This window comes from Sapajus apella, unplaced genomic scaffold (genome assembly GCF_009761245.1).
Source record: "Sapajus apella isolate SASKATOON/1434 unplaced genomic scaffold, GSC_monkey_1.0 scaffold97, whole genome shotgun sequence".
Classification (NCBI taxonomy): domain Eukaryota; kingdom Metazoa; phylum Chordata; class Mammalia; order Primates; family Cebidae; genus Sapajus; species Sapajus apella.
In genome coordinates, this window is record NW_022437037.1 from 6376488 (window position 1) to 6397689 (window position 21202).

The 21202-nt window shown below is 45.7% G+C and overlaps 1 protein-coding gene across 18 annotated transcripts in view; it reads right to left on the reverse strand.

Annotated features, from left to right (window-relative positions):
* The window catches only part of RAPGEF1 (Rap guanine nucleotide exchange factor 1), a 154138-nt gene that overhangs the window by 118644 nt on the left and 14292 nt on the right, over positions 1-21202 (reverse strand). Inside the window, exon 1 of one of the 18 annotated variants that reach the window (XM_032257648.1) lies at positions 6675-7757. The exons of 15 other annotated variants lie outside the window; for them this stretch is intronic. In XM_032257648.1, the coding sequence (XP_032113539.1) occupies positions 6675-6738 (64 nt within the window). In that variant the 5' untranslated portion in view covers positions 6739-7757. 2 more of the 18 variants (XM_032257662.1, XM_032257655.1) reach the window with 2 other exon arrangements.

The following is a 21202-nucleotide window of genomic DNA, read 5'->3' on the forward strand; positions in this document are numbered from 1 at the left end:
ACCTGAGGCCAGGAGACAGAGGCTGTAGTGAGTCGTGGTCATGCTGCTGCATGTGTGCCACCACACCCAGTTAGTTTTATTTAATTTTTAAAAATTTTCTGTAGACAGTCTCACTATGTTGTCCAGGCTGGTCTTGAACTCCTGAGCTCAAGTGATCCTCCCACCTCAGCCTCCCAAAGTGCTGTGATTATAGGTGTGAGCCATCATGCCCATTCTATTATGTCTTTTAGCCTTAGCCACTCAACATGCATTTTCTTGTCTGCATTTTGTCCATTTGTTGCAATGTTTTTCTTTAATAATGTAACATCATTTCAACCAAAATTAAACGTAACTTCTCTATATGTGACCTAAAAGTAGTAACAATAATAAACATTTACTGAATACTTACTGCATGCCGGGCACTGTTCTAACACCGCACATGTACAGACTCCTTCATCCTCACCCACATTGCCCAATGAGGTGGGCACTATTTGCAGATAAGGAAATTGAGGCCCAGAAATTGATTGCTCAAGGTCAGCCAACTAGAAAGTGGGAGAACAAAGACTCCACCCTGGCATCTGGGCTTCAGAGTCCAAAAGAAATTTTCAAAGAAATTCAACACAATTAAAAGCACTCCTGTGATCCTTCAGCTCAGCCGCCAAACTGATGCCATCTAAGCAGGTATTGAATGCTCCAGGAGCTTGCAGATATGAAAGGCAGTGACCAATGCTGACGGTCATTGATCCACAGCCTGCAAGGGGTCCTTCAAGACCATAGGCATGTGATACCTTAAACTGAGAGAACGAAACAGGTGGACAATTACCCAAACTCACACAGCCACTGGGATTGTGATGAAGCCAGTCCTATGATCTATGTCCATGGACCTGGTAAATCTAGGGTTCTCTGTACTATGTAATGCATGATAACAAGAATCACTATTATTCATTAAATGCTCACTGTACGCTAAGGGCTGTAATCTCTTTATGTGAATTATCTCATTTAGTACTCACAAGAGTCCTTCAGAGTACGTATTATTATTAACCTCATTTAGAGATCAGGAAACAGGCCTGGAAATGTGAAGTAATTTGTCTTGCCTTACCTATTAGCTAGAAGGCACTGAGCCTGTGGTTACTGCAGCACCCAGCCCGTACGCATTCCAGATCAATATTAATTAGCTAGCACACGAGCATCCAGCTGCCCCAGATGCTACTTCACTATCTAGCGTGCAGAGGCGAGTCTAAACACCTTTGCTGACTGGAATCCAAACATTTCTAAATTTGCCCCTATGGCAGAACGAACACTGGCATTCAGAAGTGAAGCAAATCCTCAGCTCACCCTCCCACCCCCAGTCCCACCTGGGCCTGCCAATCTGCTGCCAGCACAGCAAACCCCACAGTCCGCCAAGGTCTGCGGGCTGAAGCTTTTTATAGTCAGCTCTTCTACTAAGGGTGTTAATTTTATTCGCTGACACCCACACTGTGTACAAACACGCAAATCATTAACATTTCCATTTACCAGGCTAGTATGGCCCCGAGCTGCTGGGATTTTTAAAGGAGATAACAATTCAATTTGCAATTACTGCTGCAATTTTTAATTCCCAAGGAAACTTCTGTCAGTGCTGTACTCCCATGAGCCAAAATGAATGCTGTGAGCAACTCTCCAAATCATGTTGAAAGAGAGAAAAAGAGAGAAAAGGAAGGAACAAAAGGAAAGAAAGGAAGGAAAAGAGCCAGGCTGCCTGCCTGCCCACCTGCTCGCCTGCCTCTGGGAGGGCAGGATTATAAGCCTATTTCAGAGAAGTTCAATTTAGCTCTAAATTTCCATTTCCCCCAGCTGTCTGAATCAACAACTAAATGTTGACTCTTTAAGAGGGGTTTTGGGAAGTAATATTTGCAACTGAACAATCATCAATACATTTACTGTTTGCAAACTCAGAATTACTGTGGGAAAGAGAAAGGTGTACTATACCTATTTTCATTCTCCAGTATTTCTACTTTGGGCAGTGAAAGGCGAAGAATGAACATTTCCAGGTCCCAAATAACCACCTGCCACCTTCCAAGTCCCAAATCCACCTGCTGGCACTGGTAACTACTATTTATGGCATGTCCACTGTGCACTGTGCACCAGGAACCGCCACGCCCTGCATACGCCTACCCTCCTTTATACCAGCAGCGACACTGCAGCCAGGGAGCACTCACAGAGAGCACATGTGCCAGGCACTGTGGAGGTGCTGAGGACAAAACAATGAACCCCACGACTGCCAGCCCTTAGGTGGTTTACAATCAAGTGGTAAACAGATCAATAAAAAAATCCCATGGATGTGAATTAAACAACACAATACGATGCGGTCATTTGGAACAGTCCACTGTGGACAAGGAAAGTGAGTGCACTCGGCATTAGAAAACGCCTTTGTTCAAGGTCGGAAAGCAGGCTGGGACAGAACTCTGGCTGAAACTCTCAGGATCACACTTGAGCCACTGCCTCGTCCCACTTCTCATCTTATTTTTTTTTTGTTTGGGGCCTGCTAAAACTCACTATGGTAATGCAAATGAGTCAGATTCCTTGACCACGAAAAGCATCCATTATTGTAAAAAACATTTTCTTATGTTTGGGGTTTGTCCTGAGAGCTATCAAAAAACAAAAACGAGAACCACAAGTCAGACAGTATAATGGTCCCCTCATTGGGTACAAGTCCCGCACTGTCTCGAATCACTAGAGAAGCTTCTCTAGCAGGCATAAAGTGCTCTGTAGGGCGACAGCAGGTAGAGGCTGTGAGATTCACGTTTTTCACACTGGCATTCCTCTGCGGCTTTTCAATCCCCCAGGTGTATGACATGGAAGCACACGTAAATGACCTAAATGGCGGTTAACAGTTTCCTTTAAATTTGCCTCTGGAATGCACTCAGGGCCTGCCCTTCCTAATCATGATCATCTTTGGCTTTGGTTAAAGTCTTATTCTCCAGAGCACCTAACACAGGGGCATCTGGGCAGAAATCAGGGGCCGGCCTGGGCTGCCCCAACTGCCTGTAGCAAATCCACATGATGATATGCCCGGGATTCCCATTTACTTGTTCCTAAAGTAGACAGTGCTACTTGCCCTAAAACCTGGGGCGATCATTCATCCACCAAGACTGCACAACCACATTGAATGTGGTATGCAGATCAGGGTCATGCTGGTGGCCTGGGGTTTTTTTTTTTTTTTTGAAATGGGGTTTTTGCTCTGTCACCAGGCTGGAGTGCAGTGGTGCAATCTCAGCTCACTGCCATCTCCGTCTCCTAGGTTCAAGCAATGCTTCCACCTCAGCCTCCTGAGTAGCTGGGACTACATATGCACGCCACCATGCCTGGGTAATTTTTTATATTTTTGGTAGAGGTGGGGTTTGCCATGTTGCCTAGGCAGGTCTTGGTCTCAAACTCTTGAGCTCAAGTGATCTGACTGCCTCAGCCTCCCAAAGTGCTGGGATTACAAGTGTGAGCCACCGCACCCAGCCTTACTGGGAATCTTTAATTCCAGTTCCTAAACACTGTTTTATAATCCCATTTCCAAAACGTAAGCAACCTCTCAAGACAAAGACAAACAGATCGGCTGTGAAGGACTACTCCCCAGCCCTGTTATTTCGAATCCTCAGCAGGGCATGGTACGATATGAAACTGGCTTTTCCTTCTGAGACAGACTTTGAACTGGGGAGACAAACTCAGTCCCTGGGTCTATCAGCCCAAATAAACAAAACACTATGCGCCAAAGATGTGCTCCTGGTTAACGGGACCTGTGAAGATTTAAAAAACCATGGGCCATGAGTTGTTCTGTTGTTTTTTTTTTGCTTTTTTTTTTTTAATGTCCAATTCACTGGGGATCATGAAATCACCAACAGTGGTCCTGTCACTCCTCTCATTTAAATTACTGAACATAACTAAATAAAACGAAACATAAAACCTTTCTTTTTGTCTGTACACCCAGCCGCTTCCAATGAAAATTTTCAGATGTTTTAACTCATGGTTTTCTAAGGAGAACCAGAGAATCCAAAAGTAAGTAAATATATTAAATTTTTATCCGAAAAGTAGTGCTTTTAAGTAGCTGGATCAATGCTGATTTTCTCCTGGGTGGCTGGAGATACCGGCCCACACGGTGCTGAACTCAGAAGCATGCTGCATCTTGGTCGGCTTCAGTAAGCACCAGTGTCTGCTAAGGCTCATTCTGAAGGACACAGTACTATGAATAAGTCAGAACTGGTTATTTATTTATTTTTGAGACAGAGTCTTGCTCTGTTGCCCAGGCTGGAGTGCAGTGGTGCAATCTCAGCTCACTGCAACCTCTGCCTCCTGGGTTCGGGCAATTCTCCTGCCTCAGCCTCCTGAGTAGCTGGGACTACAGGCCGCTAATTTTTTGGTAGAGACGGAGTTTTACCATGTGGGCCAGGTTGGTCTTTAACTCCTGACCTCGTGATCCATCCGCCTCAGCCTCCCAAAGTGCTTGGGAGGGTCATGCTGGTGGCCTGGGATTCTTTTTTTTTTTTTTTTGAAATGAGGGTTTTGCTCCGTCACCAGGCTGGAGAGCAGTGGTGCAATCTCAACTCACTGCAACTTCCACCTCCCAGGTTCAAGCAATCCTCCCACCTCAGTCTCCTGTGTAGCTGGTATTACTATTTTAGCATGACTATTAAAAGTGCTGGGATTACAGGCATGAGCCACCAGGCCCGGCCTGGTTCTTTATTTTAATGTGTAAAAATACTAAAAGTGTAACAAATCTCATATATCGACGACCTGGACTCTAACACTTGTTATCCCATTTTGCTTATCTTAGGTCCCCATTTATTTATACAGTATATTTTGCTGAACCATTTTATTTTTTTCTTTTTCAAGACAGAGTCTCACTCTGTTGCCCAGGCTGAAGCGCAGTGGCATGACCTTAGCACACTGCAACCTCCGCCTCCTGGGCTCAAGCAATTCTCTTGCGTGAGGGCTCAGCCTCCCGAGTAGCTGGGATTACAGATGTGCACCACCAAGTCCAGCTAATTTTTGTATTTTAGTAGAGACAGGGTTTTACCATGTTGACCAGGTTGGTCTTAAACTCCTGGCCTCATGTGATCTGCCTGCCTCGGCCTCCCAAAGTGCTAAGATTACAGTATTGTTTTTAATTGGAGAAAAGGCATACAAATTTATTAAGGTGTACACAAAGAAAACCAGAGAATGATTATGATTTTAGAGAGTAAATGATAGACAGCAAAGCTCTTCATCCCTAAATATTTCAGCATGACTATTCAAAAAAAGCACATACTCCTACATGACTCAGCACCATATCACACAAAATCACATGAGCAACAGTTCCTCATTCGAATCCACCATGGAGTTCATATTCAAATTTTCCAAACTGTCCCCCCATTGTCTTTAATTGTTCACACCAGGATCTAATCAAGGAATGCTAAGGAGCACCCTTTCCAAAGTAACACGTCAGACAAAAGAATGACTCAAGGACAGTCAGAAGGGCTTGAACCTGACAGTAAATTAGCATCCAACTTACCTTCTTTTTAAAAGAAAATGATCTATCATTTGACAAACAACAACTGCTCTTAACATTTCCATGAATTTTCTTCCAGCTAGTTTTTCTTTTCATAAACACGTCTATAATATATGCAGTTGTGAACAAACTGTCTTGCTACAGATCAAATGCTACTGCAACTTCTTCTAGTGAGAGGAGGCAAAGACCTGGTGAAGTTTCCCACATGTCATCTCTGGCATGCCTGCTGGCCGGCCAGCCTCCTGGGTCAATAAGTCAATAACTATGAGAAAAGGCCGCTGAGTGGGTCAGAAGACTGTCCTGCACGGAGACACTGTTAAAGGTTCTGGATTTCCAAATGTACCACTGCCAACTTCCTCCTCCTCCAGCTGACATGACCCCAAGCCCTAGAGAGACATAGGAGGTGTTAGGAGAGGCTGCTGACCCACTTCCTGGGTGTCCAGGATGGATAAATGTAAGATTTTACAGAAAGTACTTTGGAACTTTTGGAAGTGCTATATATTTAAAAGCTGTTAATAACATTCTCTAAACCAAAAATATCACAAAAGCCTCAAACTCCTAGATACCAAAGCTTTGACTTGGAATATTTATTTTACTTTATTTCATTTTTCTGAGACAGTTTCAATATGTCACCCAGGCTAAAGTGCAGTGACATGATCTCAGCTACTGCAACCTCCAAATTCCAGGTTTAAGCAATTCTCCTGTCTCTGCCTCCTGAGTAGCTGGGTCTAAAGGCAACCGCCACCATGCCCGACTAATTTTTGTATTATTAGTAGAGATGGGGTTTTACCATGTTGTCCAGGCTGGACTCGAACTCCTGACCTCAAGTGATCCGCCCGCCTCGGTTTCCCAAAGTGCTGGGATTACAGACGTGAGCCCCTGCACGTGGCTGACTTGGAATATTTCATAAAAAGTAAAAATTTTCAATAGACACATACTGTCCTGAATGAAACATGTCGAGCTGAACTAAACCCTCAGCCAAACCAAGCCACCACATTGAGAGAGGAATCACCTTATTCCTTAGGAGAACTGTGAATTTTCTTGAAACCATGTTGGACTGCCAATGCTTTCTGCTTTGAAAGGCGATTCCCCAGGCACTTCGGCTCTGGTGCTTGGCCAGTCTTTCAGAGAAGACTGCCTCCTTGCTTCTTCCTGGAAAGGAAGCCCAGGGCTTTCTTACCTTGTTTCCAGGGGTACAGATGGCTTCGTTTCAAGGGCTTCTGTTTTTCAATAGCATTGCCCATTTTAAAGCCAGAGGATCACAGGGCCCTCCCGAGCCCGGCGTCTTTCCTGAATGGCAATTGAGGGCCGAGTCACTGGCTGAAAGGGGATCATCTCTTGGACATCCCAAACCACCCAGTGCCAGAGCCCATGTGGTCCTCACAAGGGAAGCTTGAGGAATTTCACTCTGAACAGTTTTTGCCTTCTGCCTTTCAAAATCCCTTTGGCTCCAGGGAGGAAATCAGAAGAAAAGGCTTGTTATCGCCCTACCGGTGCGTCTCAGTAATGGTCTATATTAAGAAGCTGTTCCGCGGCATTCTTTTGACACTTTATTACTCATCAGCATAGCAGCGGCTCGGAGGGTGAATTTTATTTCCAAATACTTTTAATACCACTTTTCCCCATGGGAGAAGTGGGGAATCAGGTGATCAAAATGCTGAAAGTCATAAATGAACCATTCTGCGGCATACCAGGAGAAACATTTTCACACAGTCCCTTATGCTACACCTTCTATTTCAGAGTCCCATGCTCAGACCAGTGTGCACCACGCAACAAGTACTGTCAGAGAAAACAAGCTGATTTCACTAATACTGTGTTTCCAAGGGAAACACAAAACAAAACAAAACATCAAAACACATGCTACACCTCAGTCTCCAAAGAAGAAAACACCATGGGGACAAACACAGCTAAGAATTTATAACCTCAAGTTCCAGACTTCCACTGCACTTTGGGAACAATTTTGCTGGAGAAAGGGCTACACTACATAAATTCTGAACAATGGGTTTTCTGGAAGAAAAGAAGGGAATGAAATCAACCATATATTCTTGGTAAAAAGGAAGACAACGCCGAGGTAGATGAAAAGATTTCATTTATTTCAATCCCAGAGTTTGAGGTTATAAAAACTCCTAAAGAATCCTCACAGCATAATATGGGTAAGAAGGCAGGCTCTGGGCCGGGCTAGGTGACTCATGTCTGTAATCCCAGCACTTTGGGAGGCCGAGGTGGGTGGATCACTTCAGGCTGGGAGTTCAAAACCAGACTGGTCAACATGGTGAAACCCAGTCTCTACAAACAATACAAAAATTAGCGAGGCATGGTGGCGCTAAGCTGTAATCCCAGCTACATGGGGAGGCTGAGGCAGGAGAATCACTTGAACCCAGGAGGCGGAGGTTGCAGTAAGCTGAGATCACGTCACTGCACTCTAGCCTGGGTGGCAGAACGAGACTATGTCTCCAAGAAAAAAAAAAGAATGCAAGCTCTGGAGCCCAAACACCTGGGTACAAATCCTGGCTCTGCCAACTGAGCACAGCAGCCTCAGTTTTCTTATCTGTTCACTGGGCATAATTCCAATTCCACCTCCTCAGCTGTAAGAACATTTGTGAAGTATTTAGCATGCTGCCTGAAACTCAGGAAGTCCTTGGTGAATATTTATCTTTTATTTTTTTTTTTTGGAGACAGGGTCTTGCTGTGTCACCCAGGCTGAAGTGTGGTGGCACAATCATGGCTCGCTGCAACCCCAACCTCCCAGGCCCAAGCAATCCTCCTGCCTGAGCCTCCCAAGGAGCTAGGACTACAGGTGCATGCCACCTCGCCTGGCTAATTTTTTAGGTTTCTTGTAGAGGCAGGGTCTCCCTATGTTGCCCAGGCTGATCTCAAACTCCTGGCCTCAAGTGACCCTCCTGCCTCAGCCTCCCAAAGTCCTGGGATTACAGATGTGAGCCACTGCACTCCACCTATTTTCATATGAAAATATGAAATATTTCACTTAGGAAAGACTTCCTATTTTGATCTACCAATCAGAGATAATTTTTGCAAAATCGTGGTCAGAGATTCCAAACTTGGCAAAGCAAATAGCACGTGTCTGTCGCACCATCACCAGTGAGGCAGCAGGAAAGAGCACACATGCAGAGGCTCCCGTTTCCCTCACAGAGCCCCCGACCTCCTCCCCAGATTAAACTGCAGCCACAAACTGGAACAAAGCACAGGGAACCCCCACCACACCAGAGGGGTCCTGTGAAACCTAACAGTTGTATAGCAGAATACCAAGTACACAGTAGGTACTTAACTCTGTTGAACAAATGGGTGGATAGGTGATGAAATAAACCAATTATCCCCAACATACACACACTGATTGTCCCCACCCCCTGGGATGTATTAACCAAGTAATCCATAAGTAAACTCTCCTCTCCAAGCAAGAGTCAGAGGGTGTGGGCAGCTGGGGTGCTGTTTCCTCCACTTCTCCACCCCTCAGCTCCAGCTGTTCCCAGCCCTGGAGTTTCCTCCCTATCAGTGTGCGAAGTCCCTGAAGTTAGGAGCCGTGTCTGGGACAGCTCCTCTTGGCGTCTATGCACACACAGAACAATGGGTCACAGTTACAGAACCTGGGCTCTGGTGTGCGCTCTGTTGTTTCTTAGCTGGGGGCCAATACATCTGTAATGGTGTTTCCAGGAGAAAACGTATCCTAGGTTCCAAACAACTAATTTATGAATGAACCTTTGGCATGAACTGGACATTTCCCTGAGAGAACAGCTCTGGAACAAGACCCCCGTGGTCCAGCCACTTCTCAGGTAATCATGCCCTCCCCCCACCCACACACTTAGTCCAATGGGAATTGTTCAGGGGGAGAGGAACAGAATAATCTAATCTTAAGAATTCCTCTCTAATCCCCAGCTCAGAAACTGTCTTTTATAGTCATCCCTTCTGCAAAGTCATCCCTTTGTCTGTACTAGACAAAGCCAAAAAAAAAAAAAAAAAAAATTGAGCCATCCCCCAAGACCAATATGCTTGCAATCAAAGGTGGGCAAGTGACCCATCTCCAGCCCACATTTCAGGGAGACAACACAAGACTTTTCTGATTCTTCACAAATGGGAAGAATCAAAAGTGAGCTGTTACCAGAAGCAGAAGGCTGATTGCACAGCCACTGTGATGAGTTTCCAAGCCTTGCACAAATATGTAGAGAATGCTGTGGCTGTATGAATTGCCTTCAATCAGACTCGACTTGACCACGTGTTATCAAGGTCACGCCTTCACGTATGACTACTACAAGCCCCATATCTCTGTAAAACCCAAGCAGATTTACAAGATCATCTCCTCCAACTAGCCGATTCCCGATTCCCCATTTCACAGATTCCTCAGAGAGGGGTAGGGATCGAAGCTGGGCATTTAGTTTGAAGGCCAGATCAGCTCCCAAATCTTTACCCTTGGCTAGGAAAACCTCTGCTGCCCATTTCCCCATGACCAGAGGAGGCAGGAGGGCAGTGTGAAGGAACTAGCTTTGAAGGCCAGCTGGCCTGGTTTGAATCTATGTGGGCACTTCCTAGCTGAGCAACTTTGGGATAGAATCTTCACCTCTCCCCACCTATTTTCACATATGTTCATGTGTACAATTACACTATCTACTTCAAAGGGCAGTTTAAAGGTTAAATAAGATATTTAGACTCAGGAGGCTGATGTGTGAGGTTGAGGCAGGAAAATCATTTGGGCCCAGGAGATCAGGACTGCAGTGATTTGTGACTGCACGCTGCACTCCAGTTTGGGCCACAGGGCGAGACCTCCATCTTTAAAAAAATAAAATAAAATAAAGATGTTTAAAATTTGTTGGTACACAGCAGACAATGAGAATGGCTACTGTCAATGTTTTTATTATCTATAAATCTCTAAGCTTTAGATACAATACATTGAAAAAAATTATTTACCCTCACTACGGATTTTCTTTCCCATATCAGAGTAAGATCCATTGTAATATTCTAGTGAATAATTCATTCTCTTAGTATAATTAAAAAAAAAATTATCTTATAAACTTCTGTACCTCAGGATTTTTTTTTTTTTTAAGAGACAGGGTCTCCTTTTATTGCCCAGCTGGCCTCAAACTACTGGGCTCAAGTAGTGATGCTCCTGCCTCAGCCTCCCAGGTAGTTGGACTACAGAAGGAATGATATTTTGATTGTGGGACATGACATAAGCCAGAGAGGTAATACTGCAGCCACTGAAGTATGAAACATTGAAAGGAATGTCTGCCCCTACACGCAAGACGCTGTTGGCTTCAGACGAACTCTGATCTAAGTCAGAATCCTTCAAGGCGTTGCTCACTTCTTGAAGGCAATTTTTTTTTTTTTTTTTAAGATAGAAATGGCTCAGAAGGGAAGGGCTGCTGGATCCCTGTAATGTGTGCATTCACCCACCCAGAACCAAAGAAACAGAGGCTGGGCTCTCAGGCGGGTACCCAGTAGCTGACACAAAGCTTTGTGTATGGAATTTGTCTGCTGGGAGGAAAGTCTGATGTTGGTCACTTCCCTCCTGGAGAAAAATACAACAATAAGAGGAAGCGCCAAGCACTGTGGGAATGTTCCAAGTAGGAGTTCCAGCTCAGCCCAGAACATAAACAAAGGCGATGACCAGCCTGGAGGTCAGGCCCAGCAGAGCACTGAGGCAGAAAGTCTGGGTTAGACTCTCTATCTTCTGGGTCCTCTAAACTCTGCCTTTTTTTTTTTTTTTTTTTTTTTTTGAGACAGAGCCTCTGTTGTTCAGGTTGGAGTGCAGTGGTGCAATCACAGTTTACTGCAGCCTCCAACTGCTGAGCTCAAGCGATCCTCCTGCCTCAGCCTCCTGACTAGCTGTGACTATATACACTTGCCACCATACCTGGCTAATTTTTAAAATTACTTTTTATAGAGACAGTATCTTGCTTGGTTGCCAGGCTGGTCTCAAACCCATGGTCTCAAGTGATTCTCCAGCCTCAGCCTCCCAAAGTCCTAGGATTATAGGTATGAGCCACCAAGTCTGGCCTAGGCCACTTTGAAGTGACTCCCCTGTCCAGTCCAGGGGGAAATCATTGAAAGCAAAGGCCACCATGTGTCAAGTGTCACAGGAAATACAAGCTTAGGGACTCTCTTATGATACATCTGCAAACTCACAGATCAGTCTCAGAACGTCCTATCTGGAGGGGCCTCAGAGATTTATTCAACAAATACCAACATGGAGCTTGGGGAGGGTCAGATAACGTGCACGAAGAATCACTTAGTTATCACTGTGATCAGCGCTAAATTCAGGGTGGGAGATGCATGTTTAGCAAGGTGACGTAATCTAATCTGAGAAGTCAGGTAAGGGTGAGACTTGAAGGGTGAGCAGAGCTGGACCAGGCAAAAGGCAGCGTGAATGAAGGCCCTGTGTAGCTGGAGGTACATGCCCAGGGGAAGGCCGGGGGTTGGATGGGACAGGGCCTTACAGATCCAGGGTTTTGTGTCATGGGCTTTGGGGGTTCCTAAGGTGTTGGCAAACCATGTGTGTTCATTTTTCTAGGAATAGAGGTCTACGGCTTTATGGCTTTCACGAAAGTCTTAAGGAGGTTAAGAACTTAAGGAGGTCAAGAGGTTAAGAACTACTGAGCTAGCCCAGCTCATTATAACAAAATGGAGAAACTGAGGTCCAGAGAAAAAAGACATTTCACAGGAGGCTAGAGGCCCCAAGACACTGACTCCCAGTGCAGTGCTCTCCCACAGCTAGCCCACCACCCCAATTCTGCAGGAGATGTGTCAATAACTACAAACGCTGACTCCCACTGGCCACTGCTGATGGATCCCACACGAGGCTGCTTCGTTTCTCTATCCAGGCAGACCTAGAATGACACTCTATAGAAATGAACTGCAAAGACACCCAGCCCATCTTTCTTGCGCTAACCTAATCTGCAAAACACAGGGTCTCAGAACCTGTCCCTTGCTTCAAATTTCAAGGACCCCCCAATGAGACAGCTTCTGGCTTTTCAAGGACCTTCATGGATGAGGCTGGTTCACTGAAGGGCAATCAGGGCTCAGCATCCAGCCTTCTGAAGAAGCTGTTTACTTGTTGTTCTTTACAAAGTCAGGACTCGGCTAGGAACTAAACATAGCCCTCAGCATAGGAAAGGGAGAAACGTGGAAGACTTGGGGGAAAGTCTAAATATGTACAGAGAATGCTTCCCAAATCCCTGATATGGTCAGGCACTGTGGCTCATGTCTGTAATCCCAGCACTTTAGAAGGCAGCGGGGGTAGATCACTTGAGCCCAGGAGTTTGAGACCTGCCTGGACAACATGGCAAAACCTCTGTCCCTAAAATACAAAGAAAAACATAATTAGCTAAGCATGGTGGTGCGTGTGTCCATAGTCCCAGCTACTCAGGGCGTGGAGGGTGCTGAGCTGGGAGAATGGCTTGAGCCTGGGAGGCAGATGTTGCAGTGAGCCAAGACTGCACCACTGCACTCCAGCCTGAGCGACAGAGGCAGACCCTGTCTCAAAAACATAAATATAAAATAAAAACTCCTTGATGCTTCCTATAATACTAAAGGTGGAAGGTCCTAAGTGCATGGATTGGCATTCAATGCCTTTTGGAGTCTGGCCCCAAACTATCTTTCCCACCTTCATCTCCCACTTCCTCACAAGAAGACTGGACACTGTGCATAGCCCTGCAGCTGCCTGCCTGTGCTGTAGCTTCCTCCTGTAACATCCCTCCTCTCCAGAGAGTCAAATGGAACCTAACAGCCAACATCCAGTGGACTCTCAAAGACAAATGTTGACGGTCCCATAGCCTCTGCTTCACTTGGATCATGACAGTATTAGAAGAGGCAATGCCCACGCTGGGGAAGACTCCAGCCCCTCTCCTCCCGACGGCCGACTTCAGCCTCCAGGCTGTGGTGCCTCCTGCCCTTTACAACTCCCCGTCTCCAGAAGAACTTGACCGAGCCACTCACAGCCGATGGCCCTCTGCACTGAGCTGCACAAGTGTGAACACAGTCACAGCCTGCACTCTGGCTGTGCTCCTCAAGCTTGTAAAATGTACCCGTCTCCCTTAAGAGTTCTGGAGTCCATGCGCAATGGCTACTCAATATCCATTCAACAAAAATTAGTGAGCATCACAGGGAGCTTACCTCCCAATGAGGGAGAAAATCATAAAAAAGCAGCAAATAGGCCGGGTGCGGTGGCTGACACCTGTAATCCGAGCACTCTGGGAGGCCAAGGCAGGCAGACTGCCTGAGCTTAGGAGTGTGAGAACAGTCTGGACAACATGGTGAAAACCCGTCTCTACTAAAAACACAAGATATTAGCGCCAGGCATGGTGGCGTCTGCCTGTAGTCCCAGCTACTCGGGAGGCTGAGGCAGGGGAATCGCTTGAACCCGGGTGCAGAGGTTGCAGTGAGCCGACACTGCACCACTGCACTCCCGCATGGGGCAACAGAGCAAGACTCCGTCTCCAAAAAAAATAAAAAAAACAAACCAAAAACAAAAACAAGCAAATAAATGCTACATTTAAAGGGGGAAAAAGAGCAGGGTGAGGGACAGAAAGTGATGGCAGCCCTGTTTGCTATTCTGGGCCCAGTGGGTAGGGCTGGCCTCCCTGGGTGGCATCTAAACAGAGACATGAGGGAGTGAGGAAGCAAAGGACACAGGAAGAGGAGCTCATGCTTCCCCAGTGCTTACAATCCAGTACTGCCCAGCATGAACTCACCACAACCCTGCCACAGGGTCCATCTTATCAATGAGAAACTCATTTTTAAAAGGAGGTGGGTGAGCAACTTTTCCCAAGGTCACATCATCAGCAAACAGTGGCTCCAGCAGCCTTTGAATCTTGTCCATGGCTTCTCAGCAGATGCCCTACAATATCTGGGGAATGAATGTTCCACTAAGAGAATGGCAAGTGCCAAGGCTTTGAGGCCAAATAACACCTGGAAGAAGAGCACACAAGCCAGTGTGGCTGGGACACGGCAACAGGGGAGACGGGTGTTGGGGACTGAGCCAAGGGCCAGGGGCCAGGGCGCACACAGGCCACGTCGAGGACCTCGGATCTCTTCAAATGTGTAGGGAAGCCCTGGGCAATCATCATAAACAGGATCCATGTGATCCAGTTCACACCTTGGCTGTGGAATGCGGAATGTGGAATGGATGGCTGTGAGTCGGGAGTAGAAACCAAGAAGCCAGTTAGGAGGGTACTGGGCAGTCTAGAGAGAAATGGTGGTGGCCTAGAGTAAGGGGTCAGCAGAGGAGGTGCCGACTAGTCAGGATTTACCATAGTAAATCGCGGGTGATTACTGAGGTACTGGATGTGTGCTGGGAGAAGGAGGCAAGGACACTCTCTTGTTTTCTCATCCAAACCAAGATTTCTGAGCCTGAACAACTGGGTCAAAAATGGCATTATTTACTGTGATGGGGGAACCCGAGAAGAGTCACCAGGCAGAGAGTGAAGCAGAGAATCAAGAGCTCTTGTTCAGACACATAAAGTCCTAAAGAGGGGCTGGAAACATGCGTTTGAGAATGACCAGTGTTGAGCTAGCTGGCTTCGACCCACGGGACTAGATTGCCTGTTCCCAAATGGAGAATTCAGGAGAGAAAAGAGCCTGAAAAAGAGGGCTGAATGAAGCCCTGTAAGAGCAATTACACTTTATGCTCTAAAATTACTCATGAAAGTACAGCGTGATTTCAGATAAAATTTAAATTTTAGAGGCTGTGCGTTTTTTGTTTTTGTTTTGTTTTGTTTTGTTTTTAGACAGGGTCTCACCATGTCGCCTAGGCTGGACTTGAACTCCTGGGTTCACGTGATCCTCCCCCCACCTCAGCCCCCAGAGTAGCTAGAACAATAGGCACATGCCACAGAGCCTGGCAAAATTTTAGTTTTGTCTTCACATTCTGGATGCTTAGTTTGTACATGTCTTGCCCATCATGATGTCTAGTATGTCACCCAAATTAATCAGCTAATATCCCAAGGCACAATATACATTCAGAGTGAGATCCACCAAAGAGTTTCTTCCTGCTGCTCGGCTTCTGGCCATCTCTTGTCAGGGACCATTAGATAGCTGTTTTTTTTCCCTGTCAATACTGCCGACAGAAAGCATGATCTGGTCAACATTTTCTTGTTCACGTGTACTTATACTACTAGAATCATCTTCAGTCTGTGATGTCTTTTTGGGAATATTATTAAGCTACTTCTCCATTTGAAAAGTGTTTGTTTCAATACTGGGCAGTGACTTCAACGTAGCTCTCCTAACCTAGCTCTTCAACCTGGATGGATAAGTCACATAAACCTTTCAGGGCCTTTTCTTTTTTTATTTTCTGAGACAAAGTCTCGCTCTGTTGCCCAGAGAGACAGTAGTAGCTGATGTTCATTAGGTACTTTGCATGTGCGGTACCAGGCTCCCTTCCGTGTATTTTACACTTGTGGTTGCATTAAATCCTCACAATAAGAGAAAGGTACTGTTACTGTACTCATTCCACAGAGGAGAAAACTAAGACACAGCATTTCTTTGATATCTAAAAGAGTTAAAATTTGCACATAGTCATATACTGAGTTGGGGCAGTTAGGGGAATAGTCCATCTGACTATTCCCCATGCATCTATATTTTCTTCTTTCCTTTTTTTTTTTTTTGAGACAAGAGTCTTACTCTGTCCCCCAGGCTGAAGTGCAGTGGTGTGATCTTGGCTCACTGCAACCTCTGCCTCCTGGGTTCAAGTGATTCTCCCACCTCAGCCTCCCTTGTAGCTAAACTACAGGCATGGGCCACCACACCCAGCTAATTTTTGTATTTTTAGTAGAGACAAGGTTTCACCGTATTGGCCAAGCTGGTCTCAAACTCCTAATCTCAGGTGATCTGCCTGCCTCGGCTTCCCAAAGTGCTGGGATTACAGGTGTGAGCCACCATGCCTAGCCTTAGGCCTTAGTTTTCTCATCTGTAAAATGAGGCCACTGTTACCTCCTTCCAGTGCTGCTGGGAGGATTAAATACATGTAGCAGAGCACCTATCATTAATGCACAGAAATTTTTTGTTAACGTCGTCGTCATCAACATCATTATAAGGGCAACCTTTTATCTGATAGGTCAAGTCTGTACGACCCTTCCAATTCCTCTCCAGACTTTGAGTGGTGGTTCCAAAGATACCCCCCACCTCCACCAGCAGTGTCACCTGGGAACTTGCTAGAGATGCCCATTCTTAGCCCAACCACAGACCTGCTGAATCAGAAACCAGGTACTGGAGCCCAGCAACCTCCAGGTGCTAATGACTGAGAGCTACCAAACAGGCAGGCAGCATTCTGGGTACCTGGCAGGTCCTCAGGACAGTGACCATCTGGCCCCTGATGACCCTGTCAGCAACACCTGCCAACATCACAGGTCGCAAGTGATCAATCTGTGACAAACATAAAGCTTCCTACCTGTCTTTCTGGGTGTTTCCTTTAACCTCCTTCCACAGTATATCACTTGCATAAAAAATGAAACTTCTTAGAAAAATCCTATGCCTGTATCTTTTCCATAGCAACAGAAAAAAAAAAAAATCTGTCCAAGTTAACCAAGACTAATATCCCTATATAATTATTTTCCAATTTTCTCTATAAAACTTAAAAATACTAATATCCTTTCCACCCATTCCAAAAAATGCCAATTTGAATTTGGTTGATCTGATTTTTACCTTAGGATAAAACTGTGCTCTGGTTGCTGTATGTGCATGTTTATGTTTCTTGAACCAAACCATCCCAGATTTTGATGCTTCTGGGAGCTGAGTGATTGGAACATGCCAAGTAGCAGATGCCTGTGGGAGAACGGAGCTCCAGCCAAACCCCACTGACCCTCCCGCAGACTCCATGGGCTTGACCCGCGTTAGAACAGGCTGTGGACCTGAGGCAGCTCTCTCTATGCAAACCCAGACCCTCTCCAATGCAGATTTGTGGAACGTGATAGATATCAATGATCACTCCCCCTCAGTGTTTTCTCATCCAAACCAGGGAGGGCTCTATTAATAATGATGCCAGGACAACAGGCGGAGGCCGGGAAGTGTGATCATCACTCCATCTGTCACGCGCTCTGTCAGCTCAGTGATCCTCAGAGTAATTTTCCTCTGGTGTCCAGATATCTAACTGAGAGGCCAGAATAGAGGTGCATTGACAAGCAAAAGTCCAGAGTCCAACCCTTTAGTCAATGGCTAAGTCTCGTCTGGAGGGGTGTACTTGGACCCAGTCACATCGAGCTCCATGAGGGCAGGAGCCCTGACTTCTTTATCCATGTTCCAAGCATCTATTGCCACTGACTGTACATAGCAGGTGCCTAAGAAATCAGCTCGAAGATGAGTCAGTGGCTCATACTGTGTCTCCCTGATTCTGAGTCACATACAGTTGGCCCTCTGTAGCCACGGGTTCTGCATCTGTGGATTCAACCGACCGACTGAAAATACTCGGAAAAAAAAATGGATGGTTGTGTCTATAACTAAACAGGTACAGACTTTTTTCTTGTCAGTATGCCCTAAATAAGATGATATAGCACCTATTTATGTAGCAGTTACACTGTATTAGGCATTGCAAGTAATCTAGAGATAATTTAAAGTATACAGGAGGAGGTGCATAGGTTATCTGCAAGTACTATGCCATTTTGTATCAGGGACTTGAGCATCTGTGGATTTTGGTATCCGCCAAGGGTCTCAAAATCATTCTCTGTTGGGTACTGTAGTTTTTCACAGCTTCAGTTTTGAAATCAAGCTGTGTTTCATAATCCACCCACTAATGTATTTTCTCCTTTGTTTCCCGAGAGACATTAAATCAATAACACGTCTTACATGTGTTGATACCTTAGCGTCAAAAAACCCCAAGGTAATTGGTTATCACCCAGATTCGTACAGAGACGTGTTAATGACACCGTGGGAACAGCGACCCTATCACGGCCATCTCCAGGTGGCACTCCCACTCACACAGCGGCACCATACCACCTAACAGGGCCTATCAGGCTGGAAAATTCTCAGAGAGGGACTTGACCTTGCTTTTGCCTAGATCATCCTCTCTTTTCCCTTCCCCCAAGCCAGTGATACCTTCTCAAGAATGTGGCGATAGCCTGGAATCCTGCCAAACAGCGCTGGAGTAAGTGCCATCTGTGTTGTCAACTCAGAGAGAGTAAGTGCCGCTGATGGATCCAGGCAGAGTCCTCAGAGGGAAGCCACGGCAGAGCCTGAGAGTCTTTACTAACAGTGACATGAGCCAAGCACTAACTATGTGCCAAGCTACATCACCACCAGGGGCTGGACCTCAACTAGACGTTTAGGCTCCCAGGGACTTCCATCAGCCCCTGATGGGAATGGAAGCTTGCCAGGGGACAGCAGGGACCCAGCACAGCTGAAAAGCCCAGGTCCAAGATGACTGGGTCCCCATCCATAGGTGTGAGATCTGCCCTGGATTAAAAGCTTCATGGGCTGGGTGCAGCAGCTCCCACCTGTAATCTCAGCACTTTGGGAGGCTGAGGTGGGAGGATTCCTTGAGCCCGGGAGTTTGAGGCTGCAGTGACCCATGATCATACTGCTGCACTCCAGACTGGATAATAGAGCAAAACGATATCTCTATGAAAAAAAGCGGGGGGCAGGCATGGTGGCTCATGCCTGTAATACCAGCACTTTGGGCAGCTGAGGCTGGCAGATCACTGGACGTCAGGAGTTCAAGACCAGCCTGATCAACATAGTTAAACCCCATCTCTACTAAAAATACAAAAACTAGCCAGGCATGGTGGTGCATGCCTATAGCCCCAGCTACTCAGGAGGCTCAGGCAGGAGAATCACTTGAACCCGGGAGACAGAGGCTGCAGCAAGCCAAGATCACACCACTGCACTCCAGACTGGGTAACAGAGTGAGACTCCATCTCAAATAAATAAACAAAAATTTTAAAAATATACTTAAGATTAAATAATGTAATTATATAAACACTGAAAAATATTTGGAATCCACAGAAAATTCTTAAAATTATGGTAAAATACCATAATATAAGACTTGCCATCGTAATCATTTTAAAGTGTACACTTCAGTGGTAATAAGTAACATTCATAATGTGCCACCAGCAGCAGCAGCAGCCATCTGCAGAACTTTCCCACCATACAAAACTGAAACAGTCTCCATTACTCGCTCCACACAGCCCCTGGCAGCCACCTCAGCGCCTTTCAGTTGCTATAATTTTGTCTAGTGTACACACCTCACTATCTAGTGAAATCATCTGGTCTGAAATCAATCAGTCTTTTTGTGACTGGCTTATTTTACTTAGAATAATGTCCTCAAGGTCCATCCACGTTGGAACATAAGTTAGAACACCCTTCCTTTTTAAGGCTGAATAATATTCCATGTATGAATAGACCACGTTTTCTTTATCCATTCACCCATCCATGGACACCTGAGTCGCTTCCATCTTTTGGCTGCTGTGAATGATGCTGCTACAAAGATGGTGCAGGAACATCCCCTCCAGACCCTGCTTTCACTTCTTTTGCATATACACCCGTAGGGATGTACTTCGCTGGATCATGTGGTAATTCTATTTTTAGTTTTTTGGCGAGATGCCATCTGTTTTCCACAGAGTCTGCACCATTTTACCGTCCTGCCAATAGTGCACAAGTGTTCAGATTTCCCCACATCCTCAACAATGCTTATTTTCTGTGGGGTGTTTTTGTTGTGGTGGCAGTGATTATTGTTGTGGAAAGAGTCTGACTGCTTTGTTATATTTTTGCCATTAATATTTTATAAAAAGTAGCGGAAGTGAGAAAATGGAATAGCTGATATGAGTGAAAAACATAAGTTTCATAAAATCCTACTGCCGAGAGAAGACAGAGTTCAGCGGACATGCCAAAAGTATAGATCTTCATCCTTACTCAGATAACTCATCCGACTGTGTGAGTGTCCAGTTGAGTGAGTGTCCAGTGAGAGTGTATTATTAAGATATGGGTTTGATATTCAGTTTTCACACATGCTTTCAGGAAGGCCATATATACATACAAAGTAGCAGACTGCCCAGAGGGTTCATGGGGAAAAAAGACCACTCCTCTCCTAAAACACCAGGATTATTATTTTCAGCATCCATGGCCTGGTAAATCCAAGGAAGACTAAAGATAATTAGGAAAGCCCATAGCAACCCTGATGGATAAAATCAGTTCTGACCAGCAATACTGAAATCTGCCACAGGAAATATCGAGGTCCTTTCAAAAGATCTTGTGATTCTGTTCTCCCTTGTTGCAGAAAGACAGCCCATCCTCTGAAGAGACACACAGATATTGGCCAACCCGGTTTAAAAACAGCAGCCACAGTCTGTTAATTCCATGTGCCTTGTGCTTACTCATTTATTATAAAGGATATTACAAATGACACAGATGAAGAGACGCACTGGGCAGGCCCTGTGAGAAGCGATGCGGAGCTTCCAAGCCCTCCCTGGGTGTGCCACCTTCAGGAGCCTCCACCTGCTCAGCTATCTGCAAGCTCTATTTTCTGTTTTTGAAAACAGCCATCCTCATGGGTGTGAGGTGGTATCTCCCTGCGGTAGGTAGGTTAAGTACTTAGGTATGTTTATATGCATATGTGAATGAACGAGATGGGGTCTCATTATTTTGCCCAGGCCGTAGTGCAGTAGCTATTCACAGGTGTGATCCCACTGCTGATCAGCACAGGAGTTTTGACCTATTCCACTTCTAGACTGTGCCAGTTCACCCCTTGTTAAGCAACTTGGTAGTCCCAGAGGTCAC